At 38.8% G+C, this 27,866-nt stretch overlaps 1 protein-coding gene across 6 annotated transcripts in view; it reads left to right on the forward strand.

Annotated features, from left to right (window-relative positions):
• Positions 1 to 27,866, forward strand: part of zgc:171844 (uncharacterized protein LOC100151763 homolog) — a 78,649-nt gene that overhangs the window by 3,920 nt on the left and 46,863 nt on the right. The window contains exons 2-4 of one of the 6 annotated variants that reach the window (XM_048555422.2): positions 8,045 to 8,125; positions 13,431 to 13,515; positions 16,327 to 16,447. In XM_048555422.2, coding sequence (XP_048411379.1) covers positions 13,479 to 13,515; positions 16,327 to 16,447 — 158 coding nt within the window. In that variant the 5' untranslated portion in view covers positions 8,045 to 8,125; positions 13,431 to 13,478. Of the gene's footprint in view, positions 1 to 7,205; positions 7,320 to 7,378; positions 7,498 to 7,824; positions 8,126 to 13,430; positions 13,516 to 16,326; positions 16,448 to 27,866 lie in introns of those variants that run through there. The other 5 variants (XM_048555421.2, XM_048555420.2, XM_048555423.2 and 2 more) reach the window with 5 other exon arrangements.

Consider the following 27,866-nt stretch of genomic DNA (forward strand, 5'->3'; position numbering starts at 1 on the left):
TCAGTGATGGGGCTCTTGCTGTGTGTTATTTACATCAATGATTTAGGCTTGAATGTAGGAGGGATGATTATTAAGTTTGCAGAGGAAACAAAATTAATGGGATGGTAAATAGTGATGGTGATTGCCTTAGATTACAGGAGGATATGGATGGGCTGGTCAAGTGGGCTGAGTGGTGGCAAATGGAATTCAATCTGGATAAATGTGTGGTTATGTACTTGGGCAGGACAAACAAGGTAAGGGAATAAATGATGAACAGTAGAACCTTAGGAAGCTCCAAAGATCTGAAGGACATTGGTATGCATATACACTGGTCACTTAAGTTATCAGAACAGGTGGCTAAAGTGGTTAAGAAGGCATATGGTAGACTTGGATGCTCTTGGCCTGCTGTGTTCATTCAGCTCCACACTTTGTTATCTTGGATTCTCCAGCATCTGCAGTTCCCATTATCACTCATATGGTAGACTTGACTTTATTAGTCAGGACAGAGCATTTAGTAGCAGGGGAACTCTAGCTACTGCCTAAATAACCTGCTATAGAGTATTGTGCGCAGTTCTGGAGTCCACATTCTAGAATGGATGTGACAGTGTTAGAGACAGTGCGGAGGAGATTTATGAGGATGTTACCGGGGCTGGAGACTTACCGTTATGACGAGAGATTAGACAGACTGGGTTACTGGAATAGAAGAGATTGAGAGAGGGCTTGACTGGGATGTATAAAATTATGAGAGGGATAGATAGGGTAGACAGGTAGAGACTTTTTCCCCTTGATGGAGGGATCAAACGACTGGGGACACATTTAAGGAGACATGAGGGAAAGTTTTTATACCCAGAGGGTGGTAGGAATCTAGAAGTCTGCTGTAGGGGTGGTAGAAGCAAAAATCCTCATCACATTTAAGTGGTATTTAGATGTGAATTTGCGATGCAAAGGCATACAAAGCTATGGGTTAAATTGTGAAAAATGGGGTGAGAGTCGGTGGGTGGTTGTTTTTGAATGGCATGGATGCACTCGGCAAAGGGCCTTTGTCTGTGTGTAGATCTTTCTGACTCTATGACAGCTATTAAAGAACATTATTGTCTTCATCTGTGTAAAGTTTAGGAGTAAAGCAGAAACGAGGGAACTGAAGATAAACTCTGAAAATATACAAATTGTGTATACAAATTAAAGTTGTGATGAATTTCTTTATACAAAAGTATTCCCTTCGTATATTTAACATAGTCACAAGACACAATCTCAAAATAATCACAAATGAAGGAATCTAGTGAGTCTTTGTTAACTAATCTAGCAACGTCATACAACTGTTGCCAGTACTTCTCGGTTGGATGCTACAGTTTGAGTATCTCCAATAATTCTAGGGCTTTTGCCACCTTTGTTCTTAAGTAGTCTATTCCCTTAAACTTTGTTTGAAAAATAGATAATTTTATCAATCCTATATTGCCTTTCACGAGTCTGAAACTCTCCTCATCTGCAAATAAATTTAATGCTGTGAATTTATCTTTCAATTATTGCATACATCTCCATAAGATCACATCTCAGTTTCTTGTAGATTGACAAACTCAGTTTTTCCAGTTTCTGTTTCTAGCTGTAACCTTCGAGTCTGAGATTAATATTATGGTTAACCTGAAGGTTTCTCTCATTTCTTAGGCAATGGGAGTTGAATATATTACTTGAGGTGCACTCTAACCAGAACACTCAAGCCTCAAATAATGTCAATCTTGCTAACAGTGGGCGTGCACTAGGCAAAAATCAATGTAATGTAACCTGAATGCATCGGTCTATATCTTTTTGATCTGTACATCCTTGCTTATTATGATCTTCTTGTAAACAAAGCTGTACTTTGGTACACACGACAATAAATCAATCAATCAATCAATCAATCACAGTGATTTGATCAGAACATTCTTTGACTTGTATTCAACTGTCAAAGATTTGGCTAGCTGATTGAAAGTGAAGATTGCTGGTGAAATCCTTGATTTTGCCAATCATTTTTGTCTGCACAACGTATCCTATTATTTTCCTATTCAATCAAACTAATGCTTGAAGTTAAATTTAACATTTTTAAAATTTTACCTTACATAAACTGAGCAAATTGGCAAGATGAGCTTTCAAATTGTTATGGTACTTGATTGAAAGGGCTATCAGGTACTTCAGGTACTTCACACAATTCTAACTATTTAGGTACTTCAGGTTATATAGCCCTTTCAATCAAGTACCATAACAATTTGAAAGCTCATCTTGCCAATTTGCTCAGTTTATGTAAGGTAAAATTTTAAAAATGTTAAATTTAACTTCAAGCATTAGTTTGATTGAATAGGAAAATAATAGGATACGTTGTGCAGACAAAAATGATTGGCAAAATCAAGGATTTCACCAGCAATCTTCACTAGAATAGAATAGCACTATCCTGGATTCTCAATTTTTTTTTTAAGAAGGATGGGGAGAACTTATGTTGGGAACATAGAAGGTTGAAGTAGCACAGAACTGCTTGAAAAGTTGTCATCTTGTAGATCTGAAGATTAATTTTCCACAATTCCTGTGTACTACGTTTATTGAACTCAAATGACAGCAGTCATGCCTTGAATTCATCGTTTGGAATGCAAGCCCTCCCAAAAACAGAGCAATTTAGGAGTAGGAGCAGAGATAATGGGAACTGCAGATGCTGGAGAATTCCAAGATAATAAAATGTGAGGCTGGATGAACACAGCAGGCCAAGCAGCATCTCAGGAGCACAAAAGCTGACGTTTCGGGTCTAGGCCCGAAACGTCAGCTTTTGTGCTCCTGAGATGCTGCTTGGCCTGCTGTGTTCATCCAGCCTCACATTTTATTATCTAGGAGTAGGAGCAACCTGTTTAGCCTCTTGAACCAATTCTCCAATTTAAGTTTAGATCATGATTGATCTGCTTCTTAACTTCATTAACCTGCCTTGGTTTTATATCACTTAATCGACTTGACTAGCAATGAAATTTGAAATTTAAAACGTCTTTGCCTCAATTGGTTTTGAGGGAGTATTTCAGTTTCCACTAATGTTGCATGATGAAGACTTCCTGATATCACTTCTCGGTGACTTGCTCTTATTTTAAGATTGATCCATTTTTCTGGAATTCTCCCGTCATGGGAAAAAAATGGTCCTCTGTTCTGTCAAATCCTTTACTCATCTTAAATATTTAAATTATATCATCACTTAATCTTCTTGAGTGAACACAAGCCCAATCTGTAATCTTCCTCAATTTGAGTCTTTTAGCTCCAAGTCATTCTAATCAAAATGCAGTGTAAGGTCAAAAGGCGAATATATCGTTTCTGAAGTGTAGACTATCTCTTGAACAAAAACAAATGAATAAAACAGACTATCTCTGCCAGTAGATGGATAGTAAAATTCCAATATAGTATTTGAATTGGAAACAGCTGTCACTTTTGGCTGAAACAACAATCAAACATAATTAAATAGAATCAATGATTGAGGAACATGTTTCCTACACAATGGGAATACACCTCCTTTTGAGACAGATTGCATCATTTGAACTGTAAGCAGATCCATCTAAATAATTTGCGTTATGAAGCTACTGATCAGTTGAAGATAATTATTAAATGTCACATCTAGTTGGCCCCAAACTAATGTTCTAAGCCCCAATTTATAAATGTTTAGAAATTCTGCAAAATATATTTGCAATTTTTTAGAATTAAATTCTGTGTTGTCACAGGATTGCAAGATGTATGTAATTTTCTTATTTCATGAATAGTCAGTGTTCTCTGCATACAGACTGCTGTTGTCATGGTAGCACAGATAAAATGCTTTTATAATGAACTGAATTAAAATGATTTGGATATGTTTGACAATCTGGTCATCTAAATTCCACAGTTGCACAACCATATGTTAAATTAACATGTAAAAAGAGTGAATAGGGAATTAAATAATGTTACATATAATTACATCACAATTGTCTACTTTTCGCTATTTATTTCAAGTCCAAATGTATTGCCTTTTACAAAAGGCACCTGTTAATATAAGTGCAGTTACTAAGACAGTTTTATTTTCTCTAATGGTTTACAATTTCCGTTCTGACCATTGCACATATTAACAGATCATAATTGAAACGGGACATTTGATTTGCCTGAAATATTAATGTAAATGGTGAATAGTCCAGATCAAATGTTTGGTGCAAACATATACTTTCTAAAGTGATACTATGACCTTTTAGTAATTTGGGGGCATGTGTACAAATGAAGGTGGCTGTATTGAAATAACCTGTAATCAACTTGTGTCACCTTTCTCCTACGTACAGTATTCCATGTTTCATTTACTTTGCATGTGAAATGGCTTTGAAATTTCCTTATTTCATTTCTCCTAAAAATTGTTAGTCCCGCATGGGACCTATATTTGAAAAATGCCCAAATGCACAATATGCACGTTTTTGAATATATATGTATTCAATGCATAAGACTTCCAATGTTTGACAGATTCACAGATATGGTTCCTGCTGCCAATGTTACTTGCCCCATTTGACACTTGGCTGAGTCAGATTTGTGTCAGTGCCTCATAAATAGAAGCAGAATATTGGAAAATTTACATTTTGTAGAGTCTAGTGGGGCAGCGTACTGTAAATAACCTCCAAGTAATACTTGACTATCCATTTTTCTTTACTTACAAATTCCCAACTCTACAGAAATTGTGAAGGATATGTGGGCAGAAGGCAATGTTAATTTATAGATTACACGGTTGTGAAGCTGGGTGAACACTAGCAGGCCATCAATTAATTTATAGATTGCTGCTTTTCTTGGCCACTAGATGTCAGTGCTGCCATTTACAAACACACTACTTTTAGAATTTATAAACAGCTTGTAATTCTACTTCTAAAATGTGAGGCTGGATGAACACAGCAGGCCAAGCAGCATCTCAGGAGCACAAAAGCTGACGTTTCGGGCCTGAAACGTCAGCTTTTGTGCTCCTGAGATGCTGCTTGGCCTGCTGTGTTCATCCAGCCTCACATTTTATTATCTTGGAATCTCCAGCATCTGCAGTTCCCATTATCTCTGTAATTCTACTTCTGACCAGTCAAGTGTTACAGTGCTTTTCAACAGCTGTATGGGCTGCAATGTAAAATCTAATGATTTGGTCACACCTCTGGTTTATAGTTACGACTTTGATAGTGGCAATAATTTGTATGAACACAAACATTAACTGAAAGTGATGTAATTTTAAGTGTCAAGTATACTTTTCAGATGCTTCATTTGCTGGTTTCCCCTCAAACTCACGTGAATCTAGAAATAAGTTCTGAAGAAAGTGAACTGGACCCTAAATGTTAACTTTGCTTTCCCTCCACAGATGCTGCCAGACCTGCTGAGTTTTTCCTGCAACTTCTGTTTTTGTTTCTGATTTCCAGCATCCACAGTTCTTTTGGTTTTTGTATGTCTCAATTCATGGCCTGATTGCTGTCGCATTTCCATTACAGCAGCGATAGGCCCATCCACTTGACTTTGACTTTATTCTCAAATCTTTCCAGCTGCAGTGCCTGCCTCCCTCCAGTGCCTATCAAAGAAAGTGAATCATTCACAAGTCCAGACCCTGCTCTTTGGACTTCTTATTCAAGATTATATTGTCTTGTCACTTTCCTTTAAAACTTCTTACAGTATGTCCTTCTTTCACCATGCTTTAGCCTCTCATAAAGTCATTGAGTCATACAGCAAGGAAACAGACACTTTGGTCCAACTAATTCATGCCAAAATAATCTCAAACTAAACTAGTTCTACCTGGCTGTGCTTGGCCCATATCCCTCCAAACCTTTCCTATTCACGTATTTATCTAAATGTCTTTTAAACTTTATAATTGTACCTGCATCCATCACTTCCTCTCGAAGTTCATTCTACACATGAACCACTCACTGTATTTTTTTAAAAAATGCCCCTTATGTGTTCTATAATTTTGTTTCCTCTCACATTAAAATTATGCCCCTGGTCTTGAAATCCCCATCTTAAGTAAAAGACCTGCCATTCACCCTAATTACATCTCTCATGATTTTATAAACCTCTTAATCTTTTATGCTCCAGTGAAAAACCTTCCAGTCTATCCAGCCTTTCAAGCTTCTCCTTATAACTCAAACTCTGTATTCCCAGCCACATCATGGTAAATCTCTTCTGTACCCTCTCCAGCTTAATAGTATCCTTCCTATAACAAGGAGACCACAACTGCATACAGTACTCCAGAAAAGGTCTCACCAAAATCTGTACAACCTCAACATCTCAGTTCCTGTACTCAAAGGCCTGAGCCGATTGCTGGTGTGCATTTTGCTTAGCATCCTCTCCTCTTCCATCCTAGTCTAAAGCATTATTGAGATGTTTCCCCACTGGGTAGGCACTAAATAAACACAAGCTGCTGGCGTAGCACACAGCTGTTATTTATTAAACAAATATTAGCAACCCATTGACTGTATGAGGTGGAAACTGTAAGTCAGAATTCTGTCATTGATGGAGAAAAGGAGACCCAAATGAGATCTGGAGTGAATGCAATATGAGAATAAGCATTTGATCTTTATTGTGAGATCATGTTGTAGCTCTTCAGGGCATTGGTTAGGCCATTACTGGAGTACTGCCTGTGATTCTGGTCTCCCAGCTATGGGGAGGATGTTATGAAACTTGGAAGGGTTCAGAAAAGATTTACAAGGATGCTACTGGGGTTGGAGGGTTTGAGTTATAGGGAGAGGCTGAATAGGGTGGGCCTATTTTCCCTGGAGTGTCAGAGTCTGAGGGGTGACCTTATACAGGTTTATAAAATGATAGAGTGTGGATAGGATAAATATACAAAATCTTTTCTCTGGGGTAATGGAGTTCAAAACTAGAGGGCATATGTTTGAGGTGACAGGGGAAAGATTTAAAAGGGACCTAAGGGGCAACTTTTTCCCAGAGAAGGTGGTGTGTGGGTGTATGGAATGAGCTACTTGAGGAAGTGGTGGAAGCTGGTACAATAACATTTAGAAGACATCTGAATGGGTATGTGAATAGGAAGGCTTTAGAGGGGTGTGGGCCAAATGCTGGCAAATGGGACTAAATTTATTTAGGATATGTGGTCAGCATGGACGAGTTGGATAGAAGGGTCTGTTTCCATGCTGTAGATCTCTATGACTCTGTGTGACTACAAGCATGAAACGGTTTCAAAACGGGAACAAGTGACTGGGGACGCATTACAAAATTCACAAAACTGAACAATTCAACGTTAGCACAAAGTGGACCTGGGAACGGATTCCTTTCTAAAACAAAATCAGCCGACTCGGCGACAGTAGAAATCATTTTTTTAAAGGGAGTTTGATCGGTATCAGTTAAAGAGGTTACAGGTTTGTAGAGACTGAAATTACACCAGTGATGACATATTAATTGTCGATTGAAGGAACACAATGGGAGGAAAGACCTTTTGTCTCTGGATTTTCTCAGGATATTTGAGATTGCAACGTTGCCGATACCCGCGTACGGCATTATGAAAGCAGACTAATTCACCAGGCTAACCAAGGAAGGGTAAACGTTAACCTATTGTAGATAAACAGTGAGCTAAAGCATGAAATAGAAGCCAGAACTTTGTTTTTCCAATTGACAATTTAAAATAAAATTTAATGATGTGAGAAAGGGCTGTTCCAGTTTTAGAAATTGATACATTGCGCGCATTTTCCACAATTTCCATATTCCAATCCAGTAAAGGTGTACTTAAGTTTGTTTTTAAAAGAGCAGATTTTTTACTCGATGGAACATTAAGATTTGCTGCAGTCCTTACTGTCTCCAAACAAAACAAGCTTCCCGACGGCACATCCAAAATTAGCCAGCAGGTGTCTCTGGAGAGCCCTGCGCCACTCGCATGCTCAACCTGAGCTCTGATTGAAAGGAGCAGAGCACACGAGAGCGCTCGCTAGCTGCTCTATAGCGCTCATTGCATTTCAATGTTGTACATCTTTCAATAATGGATATAAATCTATTCAGGTGTTGTCGGAATCTACTTCTGTAACATCACGGTTCAAAAGGCCTGAGGATTGAACAAAAAAAAGTACCTGTGTTTTATTATTGAATTTAGAAATGATGGAGAATGAAAAATCATACGGAAAACATTATGGATCCCTTGAATCAACTACGTGGAAGGCAGATAATGTAAAAGGTAAAATAAAATGTCCGTGGTATTTTGTTTGTTCGCGTTTCTTCCACAGAGAGTGATGAAAAGGTGGCACCTGGTGAAAAGAGAAAATCTGTGTTCAAACAATCCTTGGTTTGGATGTATGTGCCAGAGCTTGGTTTGTTTAGCTAGCCAAGTTTAAATGCTTGCTCTGTTCCCCTACCCTCGTCATTGTCACATCATTCATTTATGTATCCTGTTTTCTTTCAGTAAGTCAATCCTTTGAAATGCACCTAAGTGTGTCGTTGGAAATACACCTAACTCAGTACTGAACCTGACTCGATGCTGAATGCTGCTGTGCGGGTTGCGTGCTCCGGAATGGGCACGAATTCGCACAGTTCTGTCGATTTTAAAAATCACTTCACATGCAACAGTTTGCTCTTTTTTGAAAATTCAGTCTCCTTTTTAATGTTTGACAGAGAATCTCTGCCCCCTCTCCCCACTTTAACATATTTGCGAGGATGAAAAGCAGGTGAACACAAGCCTTGCAGTTCTGTATAATACAAAAGCTCATGCTCTTCGACATCTCAACATCGGATAAACCCAGCTAAATTACGTACTCAAGCGATCAAACTTATTCAGTACCATTTCTCACCTTAACAATGCATAACTTTGGATATAGTTGTATACCGAATCGGTAATGGTTGTTCGAGTCAGCGTTGCAGCAAAGTACATGCTTCAACAAAAGCAATATTGAATTTGGATCAATTTTAACTTATAACTTCCTTTTTGATACGTAAAGGAAGCTTAACACGTCAAGAGGATTCTAAAGGAGGCAAGGGAAGGAAGATCAGAAATTATCAAAATATTTTAGAAATTATACCGAAAAGGATACTGAGAGGCACCAGGTATCTGGTCCTGAGAGTTTGAATATGACATGAACCTCGCAATGTTTCCTGGTTTGGGAACTCCATAGATGACTGATATTGTTGGGATCAGCCCTGTGAAACATGAAACAGAATGCAGCAGACGTGTAGATGGGTGTGTCAGAAACCAATCGAGGCGTGCTTGATTTTGGTTATCTGTGAAATAGGGTTGTGTTTCGTGTCACAGCACCAACTACCACATAGATGATTGCAGAAAATAGTTCATTTGTATGTAACTTGATTAAATAAGTTGGAAATACTGCATGGTAAGGAACAGTCCACCAGTTTTTTTACCCGCATTATCATGAACACTCAAGCATCTTCGAATAATTATGGATTATTAGGAAATTAGCACAAAACGTTTTTTAATATAGGAACACCCTTTGAGAAAAATTGCTCTGGCTTGTTCCTGCTTGACTTTTGCTTTGCTGCTGTTTGTTTCAGCTCTCGTTCAGAGACTGGGCAGCTGCCTCCTGTTTAAGGCAACTGTCATCTTTACTCAAAACATTAGTTTGCTCTCTTCCGGTGAATGCTGCCTGATCCATTGTGTTTGCCAACATTTTTTGTTTTCAGGCATGACAAAACCGTCAAAAGCATTTCCCAGAGTGGAGTTCCATCTTTCAAGGTAGATCATCGCGAGAGTTGTTTAGTTTTCACAAAGAATACATCATAAGATGGTTTTTACAGATTGTTGGTTAAGGGTCCAGAAGAACCCACCACAACCCAGATTTTGCAGGCCAGTGGTGAGGTGACAAAATCTAACAATTGTTATAAGATCATGGCTGATCTGATTGTAACCCCAAATCCACATTCCCACCTACCCTGATAACACTTTACCCTTGATAACTTTTAAATCTTTTTTGTAATAAGAATCTATCTACCTCTGCCTTACAAGTGTTCAACTCCACTTCCACCATCTTTTCCAGAAGAGAATTCTCAAGACTCACCACCCTCAGAGAAAAAGTTTGCCTTATTTCTAATTAAATGGGTGACCCCTGATTTTTAAACAGTGACCACTGGTGTCATCAGCAAATTTGCAATCATACCTTTTGTCCCTTTGACTCAGTCATTTACAACAAATTGTAAACAATTGACATCCCAGCATTGCGTACTGTGGCACACCTCTTATTACATTTTGCCAACTTGAAAAAGACCGATTTATACCTACTGTCTGCTTCCTCTTTTGTACCAATCTTCTATCCATGTCAACATGCTAGCCTCTCCATTGTGAGCTTGTACTTTCCGCATTAACCTTTGATGTGGCACCTTATCAAATACTTTCAAAAAGCCTAAGTGAAATACATCTCCCAGTTCCCATTTATCCACAAATAGTGTTACTTCCTCAAGGAATTCCAATAGTTGTGCCAAAAATGGTTTCCTTTTCACAAAACTCATGTTGACTCTGCCTGAATTCCTAGAACTTACACAAGTGCCCTCCTTTAATTTCTTTAATAATAACTTCAAACATTTTTGCTATGCCAGAGATTAAGCTAACTGGCCTGTAGTTTTCCACTTCCTTTCTTCCTCCCTTTTCTTCTATCAGTTCTGAGAAAGGGTCACTGGATCCAAAATGATAACTCTGCTTTCTGTCCACAGATGTTTCTGGAACTGCTGAGTTTTTTCAGCAATTTCTGTCTTTGTTTCTGCAGTGTTAATTTTATTCTGGTGCCCACTTTCTGAGCTGTCCAGTCTGGCAGCAACAACTTTGCTAAGTAGTCAGTAACATTGCGGAATTCTCACAGACAGAAAACCCAGAAGTATCAAGCAGCTTTTATCATTTACTTAAAAAATGCACATCAGGTTAATATCTAATTCAAACAATAACAAATTTTTTAAAAATGTAAAAATTGATTGCATTTTAAGCTTAACGGAGGAACTTCACTCTCCACACATTTAAAGTTTGTTTTAGCAAGTCTAGATAGTTTCAGCAATACTTATGAGTTAGTATTGAGATACCTAAGTATCCCTTAATTAAGAAGGCATAATTTTTTTCAAAGGTTTTTACGACAAAACTTGTGACATTAGATGCGGAGGTATGCATTAATTCAAGTGATTTCTAAGATTTTCATCCACCAAGATTACATCAGCACATCCTGCAGTGGCGAGGAGATTTATTGAAAGAAACTTTTAAATTTTTGATTTAATTTGTGTGCTAGAAATTGCTATTAGTTTCACCGAGTAATGATGGTGAACACTGACTGCTGTTATCTTCATTAAAACTCAAGCAACATGATAACACAATGCATCAGTGTACAAATTTGAAAGTATCCATTGCACCATAACTGGTGATTGAACGACAAACCCAATATTAACTTGTTCATTATCTCCCAGTTGCCTTTGTCAACGAATTGATCTGTAATGGCCATAATGTCAGAATATTGATTATTAGGAAGGATTTTGGCAGCTACATGTAGGAAAAGAAGGTCTATCGGCCATGAAGTATGCCCATTGCCTTATTCCGCCACAAATGCAGAAGAGACTAACATGTTAGAGTGGGGCGCCTGAGCCAGACCAAACAACTTAAAACAGAGTTAACCACCATGGTATAAATTATTGTTATACGAGACAGAAAGCTAGCACAATGAGTAAGGACATTTTCAGTTGCAAATCCAACATTATCAGAAGTAAAATGAGTAAAACGTGTACAACTTTAAAAAAAACATAGGAACTATTTTTCAAATGTAACATTTTAAACTTAATAAAATGTTAATTTACTAGTGTTAATTGCATATTTTATAAAGCATATGCTAATGTACTATGGTGCTAAATCTCTGGTCTCTTTTGAAGCATCAGATGTTGGGAGCAAAACATTGTTTGTAATGTACCTATGTTGTTATTAATGACTAATACTGTCAAATATTACAATAAATCCTTCTTCTAACCCGATATATTTTGGCAAAAGAAGTTTCATCTAGACACTATAACTGTTTCTCTTGTATAGCCAACGCACCATGACCCCTTTCTCCAGCATCTGAGGTAGCTATGAATTTGGATCTCCAATTAATGTGTTGTATTGAATAGAAATAAATAATACTGTAATAGATTGAAGGAACTGGAATTGCCTTGTTTAGAGTAAATCGTACTTTTAGTTCCAATGTTCTAACGTGGTTTTGACTGACTACATTGCTAAAATTGAAAGTGTAATGATATTCCATTTTGTAATGTAAGTCAATCCATTACCAATGTAGCATTTTACATGCCGTTCTTCATGGAATGTAGCATCTGATTTCAGTGGAATCAAACCTGGCTTGACTCCTGAAACAGCAACTGAACTAATGCAGCAGATCAATTAGCTGAGAAAACACACAAGTCATCTTCTGCCATCTCATTGTCTGAATGGTATGAATCATGGTGACCTGACTTAGCAAATTGCTCTGGAGAAAAAGAACTACACTGTATTTCCTGCTACTGTGCAGAATGTACTGTTTCATGTCAACCATTGTAACATTCAATCATGGAAGGTTCATTTGTTCTCAGTGTGTGGGTGAAATTGGCAAGCTACCTTTATCTCATTTCCTTAGTTGCCTGATGGAACAATGGTGAGCAACATTCTAAGAAACAGTGATTGATTTTAGGACTGTTTTTGAACTTATAATTAGTCAGGCACTGTTTATGGCAGTTGACAACTTTATTGTCACTTATTTATAGTACTAGTCTACAGGGTATCTAGTTAGATTTGAGCTGTTTCTGCACAGATGTTATATGTTATGTTAGCTGAAACTCTCATTCATGCCTTTGTTATCTCAAGATTTGACTATTCAACACACTCCTGGTTAGTCTCCTACATTTAAACATCCATAAGCTTGAGGTCATTCAAAACATTTTTGCCAATGTATTAACTTGCAAGTTCTAATTCCGTGTTATCCCTGTGCAGACCTACCTTGGCACCTGAACAAGCAATGTCTTGACAGTAAAATTCTTAGCCTTTTTAATAATTCCTCCAAGTCCTTGACTCTCCCTATGACTGCAATCTACTACAGCCCCAAGATCTTCCAGGGTACCTGCATTCCTCTAGTTCTGGCTTCTTATTCCCAGTTATAATTGCTCTGTCATTGGTAGCTGGGACTTCAATTGCCTGGGCCCAAGTTTTGAAATTCCTTCCATTCACTTCTCTATCACACTTTCCTTCTTCAAGACACACCTTGAAACCTACTTCTTCGACCAAGTTTTGGCTACCTGACTTAATATTCCCTTATGTGACTCAGTGTCATATTTTGTTTTATTAGCTCCTGTGAAGATCTTGATTAGGACGTATAATTATATTAAAGGTGCTATTCAAATATGAGGTTTTTTTTGGTAAGCAGTACACCTTTTTGCATTTGTAAAGACAGTTTATTTTTACTATGAAACCACTCCGACTCATGAAGTATTCAAGACCATTTGTGTCAATACCCAACATTATTTTGTATTGTCTGTTTGGATAGAATGTGGAACAATGGGACTGGACCAGAATTGTTACAAAGCACAGGATCATGGAAAAAGTATGCAGAGAATATCCAGAGAATAAGGGTGAGCCACTGTAGACGCAAAATTAATTAAGGAATAGTAAACAAAAAGAAGTGATGAAAGTTGTTTTTCAGATTGGGAGAAAACATGTTCTACTTTTGAAATCATTGCTGTTTTGGTTTATTTAATGATCTGGACTTGGGCTTTTAGGGCTTAATTTCAATGTTTGGAGATTTATGTATTTAATTTTCTTTGCAAAGAATGATAACATACTATTAGTTTTCCTAATTATTTCCTGTACCTTTTATGATTTATGCACTTGGATCCTTCAACATCTCAGAGCTCTGCAATCTCTCAACACTCACATAATATGCTTCTTTTTTCATTCTTCTAGTCAATGTTAGCAACTTCACATTTTCTCACATTATACTTCATTTCCCAGATTTTTGCCCATTCACTTAGCCTATTTTCCCTTGCAGCCTCCTTACATCCTCATCAAAATGTCCTTTCCTACTTTGTGTCATCAGCAAATTTAGCAACCATACATGCTGTCCCTTCATCCAACTCATTTATATAAATGATAAAAAGCCGAGCTCCAGCACTGATCCTTGTGGACACTACTTGTTACAACGTACCCAACAGAAAATGACCCATTTTTACCTACTTTCTTTTCCTGTTAGCTAAAAAATCTCCTACCCATGCCAATATGCTATCCTATGCACCATGGGCTTAGTTTCCTCATTAATCTTTGTGGCTCCTTATCAAGGGCCTTCTGGAAATCTAAGTACAGTACATCCATTGGTTCACTTTTTATCTCCAGCACCTGTACTACTTCACAAAGAATTCTAGTAGATTGCTTAAATCTGATGCCCCTTTCACAGAACCATACTGACTTTACCTGATTACCTCAAACTTTTCTCAGTACCGTGCATAACATCTTTAACAGTAACTTGTCCCTTTGACTAAGTCATTTACAAAAATTATAAACAATTGACATCCCAGCACTGAGCACTGTGGGGCAACTCTCATTACATTTTGCCAACCTGAAAAAGACTGATTTATACCTACCCTCTGCTTCCTGTTTAGCACCAATCTTCTATCCATGTCAACATGCTACCAGTTAAATGAACTGGCCTGTAGTTTCCTTTATTCTGACTCTCCATTATTGAACAAAGAAATTACATTTGCTATTTTCCAATCTAATTAAACCTTCCCCAAATCCAGGGAAGCTTCTAAAATTAAAACCAAAGCATGAACTATCTCACTCGCCATTTTTCTTAGGATCCCAAGATAAAGTCCATTAGGACTTGTCAGCCCAACAATTTGCTTTGTAACATTTCTCTAGTGATTATCATTTCCTTTGGCACCTCTCTCCCTTTCTTCCTGATTTATTTCTGTGATTTATTTCTCTCCTCTACATTGAAAACTGATGCAAAACACTTGCTAAATTTCCTCCCCTTATTTTCCATTACTAATTCTCCAACACATTTTCTGGTGAACCAACACTATCTTAGCTATCTCTTTTCCCTTTTAAAACTCTATAGATATTTTTATATTTCAGGCCAGCTTTCACTCATACTCTTTTATACAACATTTCCATTTGAAATAAAGGCCAACATTCCATCTGCCTTCCCTGTTACCTGACATGTTACAATTGATTTTTCTTCCAATGTACTCGTTTTACTGGAATGAATAGGAGCGGCATAGGATCAAATGCACTCTCCTTGTCCCCTCCCCACTTGGGTGCTATCATTTCAATGAAAGCACTTCCTGCTCTTCACATACTTTTCAAACTTGCTGCCTCCTCTCTTGGTCCTGTCTTTATAATGAAGCCACTCCATTGTGACTGGGCTTTTTTTGCTCTCTTGGCGAGGATGTGTAAATAGTGTAACCAATTCTTGTAGCTGTTTAGTGTCCATGGTAATAATAACATTAACTTGAATATTGGTAATAGTGATTTTTAATACAAAAAATGTTTTCTGGTCATTCACAGAGGGTTAATTCAGGAAGAGAGGACATTGATCCATAGAAGTGAAGATGAACTTTAAGAAACCTTTTAAATGAGGCAAGGGTTTAAGAATGAATTTCTAGAGCTTGATGTCAGGGCAGCCAAAGAATTTCTAGCTCCCAATAGTACAACAAAGGGAGAGGAGATGCAAGCCAGAGTCTGAAGTAAGGACAGGTCTAAGATTGGTGGGTTGCCACTGGAGAGCTAAAGGAGGCTGCACAGATGGGTGGAGGTGAATCTGTAGATTTGTACGTCAATTGCTCTAGATCTATAATGCAAATTGTTGATGTATACCATGAGTCGGAACTGTTCCAGAATGATATGGGATACTTCAATCTTCTCCCACTACGACTGGACCTGGTGATAACAAGTGAATGGAACAACTGCTATTTATTAGGACATTGGACTACATGTCTGATCTAACATGAACCCTGCAATACAAAGTTTGATCTCTTTGATTGTATTATTCATTTAACCAGTATGTTATGATCTGTGTCTATCATACCGAAACTTCAAGTATCATGAGTATAAGTAATGGCAAATTATCATTTTTGTATGGCGATAAAGAATATTTAATGTGATGAAAACATTTAAAGTGTCGCCAGTATCAGTGAATTTTAAAGCTAGAGTTTAACATTTCTGGGTGTGTATTTCAAAACAATGGATAAAGAAAACAAATGCTCCATCTTCCATCCAACTTCTCACCTTCTATCAGAAAATTTGAAGATCATTTCCTCTCTTCTATGCGTTATGCAATAATGTCTTCCAAAAATCAGGATTCATGTCTCATGGTGTAGGTTTTTCCAGACATCACTACATTTTAAGATGCAAATAATCCTCTATTGATGCCTTTATTTGTAATACAGATACAGATATTATATCAATGGCTGATTCAACCATAACAGTGGATGATATTGAAGATGAACTTTTTAAAATTGAAAGGATAAGAGATATACTGGTCAGAAGAGAATCTGAACTCCGGTACATGTAAGTATGAGTTTTACTTTATTCTAATATTTATCATTATGATATAAATTATGTATTGCTGGTGCTTCAGTAAGCTGCAAGAATTTTTCTCTATGTTCATTTATAATTGTTCCTTACTTACAGTATTTGGAACATTATGATCTGAGCTGATGTTACTACTAAACAAGTTAGGTCCCAGATTGAAATCTGGCTTATTAGGGGACTTTTTAAAAAAAAAATGATATACCTTGCACTGAAACACGAGCACAAAATGCTGCAGATTGAATTTATAGTGAAACAGGAGTTTGTTATGGAAAAGAAAAGATAAAAGCAAAATAGGTTATTTACATAAAACACAGTTTTAAAAACACATGACAAGATGCAATATTCCCAAAAACGCCTCAGGAGTTGTTAAACATGAGAGACAATTCCCTCTCTATTACACCTATATATATTGGCTTAAGTGTTTTTTTCAATTTTCAGTCTTGAAAGTTTGATAGCCTCCTCTTTGAGTATTCAAACAAGCTGAGCTTAGGTTTTCTCAGCTTCAAGTAACCTCTACAAGGTTCTAACCAAACATTTCTGATTTGCGACTTTGAAACTAAACTCCTTGCTTTGAAGTAACTTATTTCTTAACAGTTCTAAACTGCCTCCCGTCTTCAAAAGAAACTGCTTTACTATATCTAATTTCCGCTAGGACTTCTGCAAATTAAAGTCAGAAGTCTTTCCAAACTGTGGGTGTTGATCCAGGTTCAGTTGTGACATATTTAAATGACTATTGGACAGTACATGAATTGGAAAGGTTTAGAGGGATATGGGCCAAATGCAGGCAAATGGGACTAGACTAGTTTAGGAAACCTGGATGAGTTGGACTGAAGAGCCTGTTCCCATAACTCTAAGCCAAGAAAAAAAATCTGGATTCATCTAACTGAAAGCCTAATGTAGTTCACTATTTATTGCGTTCACTCATAGAAACCTCCCAGTGCAAACAAATTTCCATTACTCTTCAGGGACTATTTCTCTCATACTGCTTTTCTGAAACAAAATGGTTGCAGAAAACCTGACAAACTAACTCCTTTATACCACATGGCACTAATTCAAAGTCCAAACTTATGCACACGTATTAAAAAAAACACCTCCATCACAGGAGTAATTCCTTTTCTATTTCTAACTGTTTCTAAGCAACATCTCACAAAACACACAATTTAAAATGTTATATCTAGGACTGGTTCTGTCTAGTTATGTCATTAACAAACAATGTAGCTGATATATTTACAGGACTACTTGACTCCATCAGCTGTAAAAAGTATCAACTATTTAAACAGGAGCTTCATTGCATCTTGTAACCCCTTGGAGTCATTAACAAAGACCTAGTTTCATTCATTCTGTGAATACAGATTGAATTGAGACATTGGGAAGGTACAGCCAGGGAACAATATGTGAGGGGGAATGGTAGTGGATGGATAAAGATGGGAACACAATAAACTTTGGAGGAAAATTAAAAATAGTATGAACCTAATTGCTCATTCTCACAACGTAATGTTTGTTGGTTTATTTTTAAAGCATTAGCAAATCAAGTATTTGTTGTTAGGTTCAAGTAAAGTGTGTTTTGAGAAAGCTACTTACATTTATTTTGTTATATTTGATCAATTTTTTTGTACACAGCCTTTGCTGAACTTTTCTGCAGTGAAATGAAAGTTGTGTCCAATGGTCTGTTAAAATTTGGTACCATTATTGCCTATATTTAAAAACTACTGGGTTCAGGGAGAACCTTCAAGCTTTTTGCAACCTACAGAAGGATTATACAAAGACCACCACACATGGTTACAGTATTCCTTTCATTTGTATGTGTGATTGTTGCATTGTTGTGATGCTGATATCACTCGTCCTGTTCAAGGACAATCATTTTTGACTTTACATAAAAAATAATTGGGTGTGCTTTCATTTGCAGCATATGACACAGGCACTATTTTGTAGAATAGAGGATACTCAACGATTATTCCTCGAATTTCAACAATGTAATATTTTAAATGAATTATATGCTAATGATCTCTGAAAGCTAATGGTAGACCGCCCTGAAGAATCTTGAAGTCACTGTTCTTTAATAGCTTGCATATTTGCCAGCTGCTAAAATTTATGAGAAATAGAAGTTAAAGCTCCAATGAGGCACACACTTGTCTTGACACCAGAGTATGTTCCATCAAATAGGATGCTTTGATTGAATTGAACTGGTAACTGAAGAGAATATTACTTCTCTCATCTGATGGACTGCTCTGTGCTCTGCTGGCCTTTGGTAATATTGCTGTTTGAAATTGATCGATTAAAATTTTCTGGGGCAACATATGATATCCTATTAGAAGAAGATGCATATCACCTGCTTCCTTTTTACGTCAACCACTGTGGCCCACTACAGCATCAAGAAAACATTGTGCTGACAGTTTACAGACCCTAAGTATGACACTTGGAACAATAGACTGAGGATTGATTTGACATCAGTAGGGATTTTTTTTTTATGGATACTTGTTGCAAGTACAATGCTTCAATAATCTGAACTGAACATAGTGGCTAAGGAACGTGCTTGTATCTGTGGTGGCATCTTTACTGTCTCCGCAGTTTCAGAGCAGAGATTTCTTTTCCTCGATCACCCGTGCCATCTTTATCTCTCATCATCTGCATGTTAGCAACCATTTCAAGTGTGAACCGCCTCTTGGCACTGATTTGGGAAGTTAGTTGACCCTTGTTTCTTCACTGTTCCCCACACCATGTGGAACTCAGCTAGCTATCTCTCTGCTGGCTCCACCATTGATTTAGTCTGCGAAGTGGGACAGGACAATTCACTTTTAATTTCTCTCATTTTCTTCAGGTCAGACGGGTGGGCATAGTTATCCACATCAACCCCAGTTATGCCTGTCTCTTCGTGGGCATGTGGAACTTACCTTATTCCCGTCCTATTCTGACCCCCATCCACAACTCTTTCTATGGTATATCAATGATATCATTGGTGTTTCTTCCCTCTTTCATCACAATAGGAAAGGTTTATTGATTTTTGTTTCCAGTTTCCACCTGCTCTCACCTTCACCTGGTCCATCTCCGACTTCTCCCTTCCCTTCCTCAACATCTCTGTTTCCATTTCTGGGGATAGGCTAGTCACGTTTATCCACGATAAACCCACTGACTTCCACAGTTACCTTGACAATACATTCTCACACGCCGCATCCTGTAAAGAGTCTATTCCATTCTCCCAGTTCCTCTATCACTGTTGCATCTGTTCTAATTAAGTCAACTTCGACAAGGGTGCCTCTGAAATATCCATCTTCCTCCCCATTTGAGGATTCTCCAGCACTGTTGTTGACAGGGTCCTCAGCCCCTTTTGGCCCATCTCCCAGACTTTGGCCCTCACCCATCCCTTCCCTCCCACAACAGCAATAGGATCCCCCTTGTATTTATCTGCCACCCCATCAGCATCCATAACCAGAGGACCATTGGCACCATTTCTGCCACTTCCAGCATGATGCTGCCACCAGACATATGTTCCTCTCCCCTCCTTGTCAGCACCCCGCAAGGACTGTTCTCTCTGGGACACCTTGGTCCATTCTTCCTTCATTCCCAACACACAGTCCTTCTACAGCTTCATGGCACCTTCCCCTGCAACCGCAGAAGGTGTAACAACTGTCCATTTACTTGCTCCCTCCTTAGTACCCAAGGTCCCAAACACCTCTACCAGGTGAAGCAACCTGCACCTCACACAATCTGGTCTATCGCATTGATTGTTCACAATGTGGTCTCCTCTATATTGACGATAAAAAGTGTACACTGAGTGACTGCTTCACAGAGCACCTATGTTCTGTCTGCCAGAAAGTCCTCAAACTTCCAGTTGCCTACCACTTTAACACACCACCCTGTTCCCTGGCTAACAACCCTGTCTCAGGCTTGCTGCAGTGCTCCAGTGAAGCCCAGTGCATGCTGGAAGAACAATGCCTCATTTTCCGCTTGGGGACCCTGCAGCCTTCTGGATTCAATATCCAGTTCAAAAACTTTAAGGCTTGAGCTCTCCCATATCCTTACCCAAACCTCCCTCCACACACCAGGCCTTGTTATCACATGGTTTGCCATTACTCACAATGCATTGTTAGCTACTAACAATGTCCATTGATACTAATTCGCCCTCATAGCCGGATCGTTATCCACTCCTTTGTCTATCCAACTGTTCTCCTCTCTCTCTGGGCTCTATCCCCATCTATCTTTTACTCCTTACCCCTTCCCCCACCCTACTTTCTGCATATAAACTGGCGTTTTCTTAGCTACCATCAGTTCTGAGGAAGTGTCACTCGACCTGAAATGTTAACTGTGACTTCTCTCCACTGGTGCTACCAGACCTGTTAAGCTATTCCAGCAATTTCTGTTTTTGTTGGGACGGTGTTATGTTTGGCAGCTGCTGCTGCATCCTTTTGCCTCACTTCCTCCCTGCTTAACTCTTCCTTCTCACTGTATACCTTGCCAATGAATGATTACAGGCCTCCTTCACGGTAGATATGCTCACTGTTCCATTCACTTCTTTGATGGCCTTTCCATTTGCAGTTCGTGCAAATGATGGTACTGTGGTTCTTGCAAGTTGGGCTGGTTTATCACAGGGACAGGGTAGACTGGGCAGCCCAACTCTACCCAATGGCAAACCTGGAGGGAGTGTGGTCAGTGGGTTCCTTGCTGTCTGCCTTTGGGGTCACCTTGACTTTCCACAGGCGGGTTTAAATCTTGAAGAGACACTTACCATTAGCCTGCCCCTGACCACCTCATTGTACCTTGGAAGGAAAATGAGCATATCATCAACAAGAACACAGGAGTTGTGTATGATCATGATACTGTTCTATTGTGACTCCACCTTCAGGATTGACCATGGTGCAAAGTATCTCCCTCCTCGACATCAGCAGCAAGGAAGGGTCACCAGACCCAAAACGTTAACTCCTTCTTTCCTTCACAGATGTTGCCAGACCTGTTGAGGTTTTCCAGGAACTTTGTTTTTGTTCCTGATTTACAGCATCGGCAGTTCTTTCAGATTTTGTTTTGTAGAAGGTCTTGTTGAAGTACCTGGGGCCGGCAAATTCCTGAAGGGACTAGACGTCTGCAACTTTAAATCTTCTGTATTCCAAAAGAACTTGTTTTATGAAGGTATGGTCAGTGGGCAGACCTCTTCACATTTTTCACTGCTGCTCTGATGTAGTTGAACATGCCCTGGGTTGGAGCTCATTTGCTAGTTTCAGCCATCTCTGAAAGGCTTTATCTGGATAAGCAGGAAAGGTCCATAATAAAGATGTATAATATATTATTATCATTTGATAATTTTGATTTTAAAACAGAGGCTGATAGGTTTTGGTTCTGTGAAGGTAACTTTTTTTTTAGGAAATCAGAAAATCATCTGGAAAAATGGCCTAAATACATCATTTCCAAGAAAACATGTGACTTTGTAAGTGCCGAGCCAATTACCTGTGAAGTTAATTCATGAAATGTTTACAAAACTGAGCATATAACACACAGAAAACAAAATGATCAGTGCTATTAGTTTAGTTTAAGGTCGGTTCACAAGAATCAGTTTTTACTTTCATCCTAGAGGAAGGATTGGGTTTTCAGTTCAGAAGAGCAGCTTCATCCTTGCAGAAGTGACATTTTTAGAGTTTATAGAATCTGTAACTTCTGAGAGTTTCTTTTGACTGTCAAAGGAATCTAGACCAGCAGAACTGCCAAGAGGCATTGAAGTGTTTCAGCAGTCAAAGAAATAAGACTGAAAAAATACATTTAAGTAAGAAATTAAAGAGTTAAGATAGGGGTGGCATTTCTCCATGATGGAGCATCAGTAAAGGATATTTTTGGAAAACAATTTCAAGTTTACCTGTCTATTTTAAGATCTTTCTAAAGGCACACAAATATATCACCACTAACGTGATGCTACTGTCAAGCCAAGAGGATGCTCTGCCAGTTACATAAATGGGTAGTGTGATTTATGATTTTCAGAGCTGGTATGATACATGCATACCAAAGACTGGTGGATTGTATCAAACAGCAATTCCTTTTGGTTGTTTGCAACAAGCAAGGTATTGGCCATTCCCAGTTGGCCTGTGCTTGCAAAACTCAGAATGCAATGTCTAACATTAGATATGATTATGCACTCGGATACATTTATTGGCTAATCCTGAGTGTTTAAAGCATTATGTTGACAACAAATTTAGGATTGTCACTCAGACTTACTTGTGTGTACTCAAAGTCACTTATATTACTATATAGGGTCTTGTACCTTGCAGGCAGAAAGACCATTTGTATGCACTATGTATGTTTCAATTCAATGAAATAGCTGATAGCTGTTTGTTAGTTAATTTCTCAGAGCAATATCTTGACCAATCAGTGTCAACTTGCCTGCTAATATGGAAACAAAGCTTGGCAATTAACCATCACTCATCATTAGTTGGTGAATTGTCCAAGACAATGCTTCTTGGGGTGGCACAGTGGTTAGCACTGCTGTCTCTCAGCACCAGGGACCCGGGTTCGATTCCAGCCTCGGGCTATGTATGTGTGGAGGTCGCGCAATCTTCCCATGTCTGTCTGGGTTTCCTCGAGGTGCTTCAGTTTCGTCCCACAGTCCAAAGATGTGCAGGGTAGGTGGATTGGCCATGCAAAATTGCCTATAGTGTTCAGGGAGGTGTAGATTAGGTGGGATGCTCTGAGGATCAGTGTGGACTTGTTGGGTCGAAGGGCCTGTTTCCACACAGTGGAGAATAGATATAGACCCCCTAATCAGAGTCCATCTGCCAATCAATCAGATTGTATCAATGATTGTTTACTTTTTGGTGTAATAGACTTGTATTTTTTTGTTGAAGAATATGTTCAGTGACTAATTCCATGGTAGCCAACTGCAAAACAAAGCTAATGTTTCATGTCTAGGCCCGAAACGTCAGCTTTCCTGCTCCTATGATGTTGCTTGGCCTGCTGCATTCATCCGGCTGTACACATTGTTATTTATAATGATTCATAAATCAGGTTTCACTCTGAGATCTGACTTGTGTAATATTGCTGTCAGATGGGATTATAACAGTTCCAAATGGAACCAAAACCACGCACTAGTAGATTCCAACACAAAAGGGTGTAAAGCCAAAGAGTCTGGTGAAAAGCTCCCAAAATGAAACAAAATCCTTAGAATGGTAAACTCTCACTCATCCTGGGAGAACCATTTTCACAATCATGGCTCTCTCCATTTCCAGTGTTTGATTTACAGGTCTCAATGTAATTTCAATTTTGAGCTGAGGTTGTTTCTATTTTTGGAATTTATGCAAGTCTAGGTTTGTTAGTAATTTCTGCTTTATACGTCTTTGTTATCCTTATCCAATAAATTAATCTAATAATGACATACATCTGCACGAGCTGTTCGTCATGTTCACAGGTATAAAAGCATCCTTACAGATTTATTAATTAAAGCATTTCATGTGCTCTTTTAAGCAGATTATTAAGTGTGAATTGGAAATATACATGTAACAATAGGATCACTGCTACCTTTAAGTTTCCCAAGACAATTACCATTCTGACTTGGATCTATATCACTATTCCTTCACTATTGCCATGTTAAGGTCTTGGAAATCTTTTTTAACGGCACTGTATGTATATACATGTTCCCTGGTTTAAGAAGGCAGCACACCGGAATAAAGGGTGGCCTTGTCAACAAAAGTGCGATTTTCAAACTGATTATGCTTGCATTTCAGACTATTTCACACAGAGGTAGCAATGTCATCTGATCATCACCTAATCAAAACAGTAACAAACATAACAGCAGAAAAAGGTCATAAATGGACTTCACAAGGAATCGTTATTCTATTCCATTTTAATGAGCAAAATTCATTTTGACACAAAAGTAAAATAGCAATGTATTGCTTGCAATGGCAAGGGAACTATTTTCTGACAACAAAATAGCAAATCATTAATCTTTTTCTAGAGTGTTTCCAATTAACACTTTCAAATTCTGCTACATACATTCTGCATGGAGTTTGGTCCAACTGTAGTAACTTTGACAACTGTCACAGCAAACAATATGGAACATCAAGAACACAGCCTTTGTGGATTAAGTTTCTTTCAGGTACTAGGTCTTTTCATTACAGGCATGTATGTATTTTTAATCAATAATTTCATCTAGACTGATGCGTCAAATGCTGCTTCCCTATCCTATCATCCAGTTAATCATCAGATCAGTCTCTACATTTTCCTCTGTATATGCTGTCTATGAAATTCTCTCCATAAACATTGCATCCTCTCCAACTCTATCTTGTGTTTTGAAATGCTTCTAAAAGTCCATCCCTTTGAACTTCCATTGAGTCACCTGACATGTTCTGTGGCTCAGTTGCATGTTATTTTGTCGGTTTATGCTTCCATGAACGTCCATAGCATGTTTATCATGTTAAAGGTGTTGGGTAAATGTTTAACTTCCCTAAGCGCATTTTGAGTCTACCTATTACAACACTTAAAGAAGGCAGCTCACCACCCCTTTCTCAAGGGCAACCAGAGATGGGCAATAAATGTTGGACAATGATGTCAATCCCCAGGCATGATTTAAAAAAAGCTGAGAGATTGCAAGCATGGCTGTCACTTTAGAAAGCTGGAATAATAGTTTTGCAGTGTCTGCATAGCTACATAATTATAACCTGGGCTTTGTATACTCAAACCAATTTTACATTGAATGAAGTTTCATGTCACTTCAAACAGTGATTAAGCTGCAACAACAGATTTAAGAAGGTCAAAAATTAGAAAACTCAAGCAGACATATGACAGTGCAGAGATGTGTGGTAATTTTATTTTGAGGAGAGAAACAAGAAGTTAAATGTACCTAGGTGGTGAAATAACTTCTCAGAGGCTGGTATCCCATCACTAAGTCCCCCTTTATTTACATGTGGAGAGTCTTTGACACTGATCCAGCTCCTTCAGAGCCAGCTGTCAGTGTGAGCAGAACCACTGACACTCCTGTTTATATCTGTCAGCCAGGGCACCCTGATTGGACCAGGTTTACAGACCCAATCAGGGAATTTATATTCCATGATGTCCACCTGGTTGACCTTGTTATAATCACTACAGTGAGACAGCTGCAGACTTACCGGGAGGTGCATACACCAGACTTTTGAAGGTGAAAGGATATGTCAAAAAGGCATTCAGGATCCTGGGTTCAAAGGGACAGAGTACAAAAGCCCGGTGGCTTTGGTAAACTATCATAAAACACTAGGTCATGTCCCAGCTGCAAAGTTGTATCCACTCATGGCATTGCACTTTAGAATGGTTAGGGTGAGAATGCGACGGTAAAAAGGCACAACAACGCCTCTTCTTCCTCAGGTAGTTCAGGAAATTTGGCACGTCCGTAAAGACCCTTGCCAACCTCTGTACATATGCAATTGAAAGCATACTGTTTGGGTGCATATCAGCTTGTTATGGCAGCTGCTCTGCCCAGGATTTAAGAAACTATAGAAGGTGATGTACGCAGCCCAAACCATCACAGAAGCCAACCTTCCATCCATAGACTCTATTTACACGGCTTGCTGCTGCAGAATGGCTGCCAGCGTCATCGAAGACCCCTCCCACCCTGCTACTGACCTCTTACAACCTCTTCTGTCAGGCAGAAGATACAGAAGCCTGAACACATGCTCAAGCAGATTCAGGAACAGCTTCTTCCTGACCATGATAACAAAGTGTGAAGCTGGATGAACACAGCAGGCCAAGCAGCATCTCAGGAGCACAAAAGCTGACGTTCGGGCCTAGACCCTTTATCAGATGAACGGTCTAGGCCTGAAACGTCAGCTTTTGTGCTCCTGAGATGCTGCTTTGCCTGCTGTGTTCATCCGGTTTCACAATTTGTTACCTCGGATTCTCCAGCATCTGCAGTTCCCATTATCTCCTTCTTCCCGACCATTATTGGATTGATGAATGCATGGTCTAGCTTCAAAAATGCTGATTTTTGCCTAGTGCGTGCCCTGTGCAATTTCAACTACATGCATCTGTCTAAGTTTTAAGTGTGCATCCTTGTTTAGTCTGATCTTCCTGTACTGCTCATAAACAAAACTTTTCATCATACTTCCGTGCATGTGGCAATAAATCAATCAATTGACCAATCAGGAGGAGATTTACTGGAATGGGCTCCAGGAATAAAAAAAAACTTGTTTCATGGAGTGAATAAAGAATCTGGGTTCCCACTCGGGGGAGAGAGATCTTAAAGATAAATTTGATACCAAGATTCAAAATTGTGAAGAATTTTGATTGAATAAACAGGAAGAAACTTTCCAGTGGCAGAAGGGTCAATAACCAAAAAACAGATTTAAGGTAATTGTGAAAAAATCCCAAAGAGGCTTTTCATGAATGGAGCACTTCTGGAGGAGTTTTGCTGGACTGAGTGGGTGTCGGAGTTTGTTGTGGAGTGCTGCATATTCACAATCTCATCATTATGGGGCTACATTCTTGGCACCAGCTATCTGATGAAAATGGAGATGAAGAAGAGCAGTAAGAAGAAGGAGTAGACAATCTGGGTAGTCTGCTTTTAGTAGACCATGTCAAGCAAATCCCACTTCTTTGCTTGCCAAAATGGCATGCAGTTTCAGTATCTCAGCTGGTGCTGTGAGTTTACAGAGATGCTGGAATCATTGGAATGTAGCTGTAACTTGAGGTGGTATGTTCCCTTTTTTGTAATCTGTAGGCGTGGGTTCACTACTCCTTACTTTCTCTTTGTTCATTACCAATGTAGTGTCCAGTGGCTTCAGAAGAGAATAAAGAAACTTTGAAAATATAATTGCTTCATGTGCTTATTTAACTATGTTAATAATAATTTGTTCCAAGTTCATACATTGTCCTCTATTTGCTTTTAATGTCTCTGTAATAGCTAAAAAAAACTGTGATGTTACCTTAACTTCCCAATTCTATTATTGCTATTCTTTCCCTATTTGTTTGCTACTTCAAACATAAAAATAATATTTGTTTTTTAAATTCTGCAAATGCTGCTCTTGTATCAATGATTAGCAATGCAAGGGTAGTGAGAACTTGTAGAGGGGAGATGAGAATAATTGAAGTTATTTTCTTAGTGTCAGAGATAATGGGAACTGCAGATGCTGGAGATTCCAAGATAATAAAATGTGAGGCTGGATGAACACAGCAGGCCAAGCAGCATCTCAGGAGCACAAAAGCTGACGTTTCGGGCCTAGACCCTTCATCAGAGAGGGGGATGGGGGGAGGGAACTGGAATAAATAGGGAGAGAGGGGGAGGCGGACCGAAGATGGAGAGTAAAGAAGATAGGTGGAGAGGGTGTAGGTGGGGAGGTAGGGAGGGGATAGGTCAGTCCAGGGAAGACGGACAGGTCAAGGAGGTGGGATGAGGTTAGTAGGTAGCTGGGGGTGCGGCTTGGGGTGGGAGGAAGGGATGGGTGAGAGGAAGAAC

Source organism: Stegostoma tigrinum, chromosome 22 (genome assembly GCF_030684315.1).
Source record: "Stegostoma tigrinum isolate sSteTig4 chromosome 22, sSteTig4.hap1, whole genome shotgun sequence".
NCBI classification, from domain to species: Eukaryota; Metazoa; Chordata; class Chondrichthyes; order Orectolobiformes; family Stegostomatidae; genus Stegostoma; species Stegostoma tigrinum.